General features: G+C 40.6%; 1 protein-coding gene across 1 annotated transcript in view; it reads left to right on the plus strand.

The window, feature by feature from the left end:
* Positions 1–5,000, plus strand: part of col23a1b (collagen type XXIII alpha 1 chain b) — a gene marked incomplete at its 5' end in the record, with an annotated part of 78,676 nt that overhangs the window by 53,240 nt on the left and 20,436 nt on the right. The window contains 2 exons of the mRNA XM_080549401.1: positions 4,460–4,467; positions 4,763–4,789. Coding sequence (XP_080405527.1) covers positions 4,460–4,467; positions 4,763–4,789 — 35 coding nt within the window. The remainder of the gene's footprint in view (positions 1–4,459; positions 4,468–4,762; positions 4,790–5,000) is intronic.

The following is a 5,000-nucleotide window of genomic DNA, read 5'->3' on the forward strand; positions in this document are numbered from 1 at the left end:
GCGAGACCGCTGTCATGACGGCAATGCAAGTTGAGACAATTACTTCTTTTCTTTTTTTTACACTCTTTTCTTTATCTATCTATCACACTTTCAAAATATCAAGTTATCTATCACACAATCAAACTATCTATCGATCGATCACACTTTCAAAATATCAAATTATCTATCTATCACACAGTCAAACTATCTAATCTATCTATCTCATGTGAAGTGGGAACTAATATTTCCTAAAAGACACATGAGGAACTTTCGTTCAGGGTTTAGTTTCCGCCTGTGAGCCTTTTTTGACGCACGGATGACTATAGCCTGTGTTTTAGCCTGGTCGGGACCAGGCTAATTATATCTGACTCAGAAGGAGCTCAACCAAGCAGCGAAATATTTGAGCCACATTGATGGCACCGAACACAAGCTAACATTTTCGAGGCTTAGAACTTTATCGAGGCTTAGAACTTTATCGAGCTTTGTGGAATAGGGCCCTGGTGTATTAGAATGTGTGTGTGTGTGTGTGTGTGTGCGTGTGTGTGTGTGTGTGTGTGTGTGTGTGTGTGTGTGTGTGTGTGTGTGTGTAGTGTGTGAGAGAGAGAGAGACAATGACACTAGTGAAATGTAGAATGATGATGTTTGAATACGTTTAGTAGAGAGTTGGTACAAATGTATGTGGATGAACTCATGAACCGCCTCATTTCCTTCTCTTTCTCCAGGACCTCCGGGAAAACGGGGAAGGATGGGCAGACGAGGAGACCTGGGTAAGTATTAGTCCTCAGTGTGTGTGTGTGTGTGTGTGTGTGTGTGTGTGTGTGTGTGTGTGTGTGTGTGTGTGGGTGAGTCTGTGTGTTTTTGACAGTGTGCAGCTGCAAGCTCCACGATGACCTTTGACCCTGCCAGGGTTGCAAACCTACTCCACTCTTTTTCATGTGAAAGCACCCATCCATTCATCCTCTCTGGTCTAATCACACACAGACAGAGAGCTCTGCAGTCAACTCCAACCCTCAGCTGTACACAGAGAGGCCTGGGCGGAGGGACTACTACTAAACCCCACAATTAGAGGGGGATTTCTGCTGTAATTGGTCTCTTATCACAAGCATTTGTTGCAAGGTTACATGTAATTCATCTGGCCTGGCCAGAATGTTCATAGAGTTGTTGATAGTTTGTAGGACATCTAGAGAAGTGGACATGTGATCTATAGTGTGTGTGTGTGTGTGTGTGTGTGTGTGTGTGTGTGTGTGTGTGTCTGTGTGTGTGTGTGTGTGTGTGTGTGTATGTGTGTGTGTGTGTGTGTGTGTGTGTGTGTCTGTGTGTGTCTGTGTCTGTGTGTGTGGCTGTGGTATTAAATCACTGTTCTCTATAGACTGGGAGTGTGTGGGTATGTGTCTGTGTGTGTATGTATGTGTGTGTGTGTGTGTGTGTGTGTGTGTGTGTATGTGTGTGTGTGTCTGTGGTATTAAATCACTGTTCTCTATATGACTGGTGGGCTTTCTCTCTCGGTGGTCTGCCTGGGGAGGAACATGAAACATCACTCCTGTCTATCTTCCTTCCTGCCTCCCCTGAGTCTGAAACTGCCAGACTGACATAGTCTAGCTCAGCTCAGTGGTCTCCAACCTTGTCAAGCTGAAGATCACTTTCGAAGTAAAAATGTAAGCATTTTACATTCAAATCTTTGGCGTTTGGCGTTTATTCCAAAGCGACGTACAACAAATAGCCTACATTTGACTAAGTAAGTGAATCATCTATACTCCAAAAAGTCATCTATGTTCAATCCAGGGCCCGTTGTCAGTCATTGTCTGTCAGTTTCTCTTTTTTTTCTTTTTCTTTTTACTGTATATGACACAGGAGAAACAGTACATGGAGGGGGGGGGGAGTCGATGTCTCAGCCAAGATCTACCGCTCAGAAATGTTGAGAAAACTAAAGTCCACAATGGAGTTCAACTTCATATGAATTTAAATTGCCATTATATGTCATTACCATTACCTTAGCCTTGTTAAATAAAAGGATAGAGATAATCCAGTTAGTGAAATATCACTTTCGTCATTGAAAAGAATTCCTTATTTGTTCCAGACTTTATTTCCTTATGAGAAAAGTGTCATACTGCATTATTGATGGAGACATCTGCCAAGTTTTGTCATCTAGAGAGATTCCAATCAGGTTTTAGCACAGAAACAGCACAGAAACAGCACAGAAACAGCACAGAAACAGCCTTAGTCAAAATAGTAAATGATCTTAGACTTGCTACTAACCAAGTGTCAACCCCTTATTCTTTTAGCTTTGAGTGCAGCATTCGATTGATTTCAAACCTGCATTACTGAGAGAGAATTTTTATTCCAAAGTAAACATTTCTGTTGAGCCTATAAACCCGGACAGTCTCTGTTGGATGAGTGACAGCTTTTAAAAACGGAATGAGGATAAAACAGAGATACATTTACTTGGACCAAAATCAAAGAGAGACACCCTTTTTTAGTAAGGTCTGGAGCCTGGCTCACCAGACCAAATCACAAGTTAAAAGTCTAGGTGTCATTTTAGATACAGATTTTTAAGTTTTAAACCCCATATTAGTAAAAGTGACCTAAACAGCTTTCTTCCACTTGAGAAATGTTGCCAAAGTATGTCCATTTTTAACACGACAGGATGCTGAGAAACTAATTCATGCTTTTACTACTAGTAGGTTAGACTACTGCAATGCACTTTTACTGGTCTCCCAAAAAAGTCTATAAAGAAGAATCCTGCCACTAGACTTTTAACTAAGACCAAGAAGAGAGAGCACATCACTCCTGTTTTAGCTGAACTGCACTGGCTCCCTGTTTCTTTTAGAATAGATGTTAAGGTCCTTTTGATTACCTACAAAGCTCTAATAATGGCATAGCACCTTCATCTCTGACTTTATATAGTAATATCCTATCAACCACAAACAGCCCTTAGATCCTCCAATGCTGGTCTTTTAATCAGGCCCAAAGTGCTCCACAAACAAAGTGGGGGGGCTGCTTTTATGTATTATGCACCAGAACTGTGGAACGCCCTGCCCACGGATATCAAACAGACAGGCTCTGTGGACATGTTTGAAAAAGAGCTTGAAACATACGTTTACTGGAAGGCTTTTAGCTAACCTTTTAGGAGCTTGTGCTTTATCCCCTAAACACGTTTTTATATGATTTATTTTATTAAAAGTATTTCTACTAATTTGTTTTAATGTTTTTTCATCCATGCTGTATTGTATTTATTCGTTTTTGCCATATGTATTTGTTCTTGTTTTAATGCTTCAAATTTAAAGCACTTTGAGCTGCATTTTATGTATGAAAGGTGCTATACAAATAAAGTTTATTCATAAGTTTATTATCTGCCAAGAATGTCATGAGGAGGTTGTTTTGGCCTAACCCGCCCATGGTACAAAAGGATTTGTTCGTTTCAGATGACAATTGTGTTAACTATCTATTCTATGTGTCAATATTTAAAATATATTTTAACTAGAGCCTGACCGATACTCGAATTTTGGGTCCAATACTGATTTATGGGGGGGAAATGTCACTGATATCAGAATTCTCAGAAAAGGACAGTTTTCATAAGAAAAACAATGGCATATGGATGCTTGTGCAAATCAATGCAGTTTCCACATCATCCCTTGTGCGTAACTATTAAGCTTTTTATATCTAACATTCTATCCATCCAATCAATCAACTAAACCATCTCCAACTTTATCCACTACCGTATAAGACCATCTCACTTTCTTTCAACACATCTATCTATCTATTGACATCTTTAAACCTTTTCCACTACCAAAATAAGACTTGGCAAGTTTCTTCTGGAACTTATTTTTCTAGTTTATGAGTTGCCGTAGTGAACTTGAATCATTTAGAAACATTTTGATATTGTCATTGTTGTTATTTAACAGTATCTTAGATACCCCCAAACACTGCCAATATAAGTCATTCGAAACATGTCTGTGTGTGTGTGTGTGTGTGTGTGTGTGTGTGTGTGTGTGTGTGTGTGTGTGTGTGTGTGTGTGTGCGTGTACGTGTGTGTGTGTGTGTGTGTGTGTGTGTGTGTGTGTGTGCGTGTACGTGTGTGTGTGTGTGTGTGTATGTGTGTGTGCGTGCGTGCTTGCGTCTGTGTGTGTGTGTGCGTGCAGACACACACACACACACGGGGAGAGAACAAAGAGAAGAGGGCAGTGTCTCATGTAATCAAACTCATCATGTCTCCTGATTGTAATGACAAGTGAACAAACAAGGCATCATGGGAACTGCAGTTTTGTTATGACAACCACTGTTTAGAGGTCAGAACCAGATGACGGAGGAGACCATTAGATCTTGTTGTGACATGGAACACATCAGCAGGTTCTCTTTATTTACATCCATCAATCAACCTCCCATTGAGTCAGACCTACAGAATGGCTGATGAAAGCCCCCCCCTAGATGGATCCCAGGTTGTCATTAATGGTTTGTGTCCTTGTCTGCTTTTCTGTTTCAGGAAGCCCAGTAAGTATATCTCTATCTCCATGGAGATGTGGTTGTATGAATATGAATATGACTGGTTGGTCTACACCGGCCTGAACTGTGTTAGGGGAAGGGAGGTAGGTGGGCTGCATTTCACACGGTAAGTGATACAATTTACACTGTAGGCATACTGAGGTAAAGAACTCTTAACTTTTTTTTTTTTTACCATAACAACAGCATTATCTGTCATTAACTGTCATGTGTTTGTTGTCTGTTTTTTTTTGTTTTTTTTATCCTAATCCAGATTTTTATTCTCTCTTCTCTTTAATCCCAACAGGGCACGCCAGGGCGCGATGGCTACCCGGTAAATATCACTCTCACCTTTCACCTTTCTGGTTTCTGGCCAGCTGCTCTTCATACGTACATCCACTATAATACTCTCTGTACACTGTTACATCACAACTCCTGTCCACCAGAATCTCCTACAGCTTCTAGCCTGGGGTTAGTTTCCACAAATGTTTTGTAGCGTTCAGCTCATTGTAAACTAAGGCTACTGTAGGCTATAATGCTACCCA

Source organism: Nansenia antarctica, assembly GCF_963989245.1.
Source record: "Nansenia antarctica genome assembly, chromosome: 20".
Taxonomy (NCBI): domain Eukaryota; kingdom Metazoa; phylum Chordata; class Actinopteri; order Argentiniformes; family Microstomatidae; genus Nansenia; species Nansenia antarctica.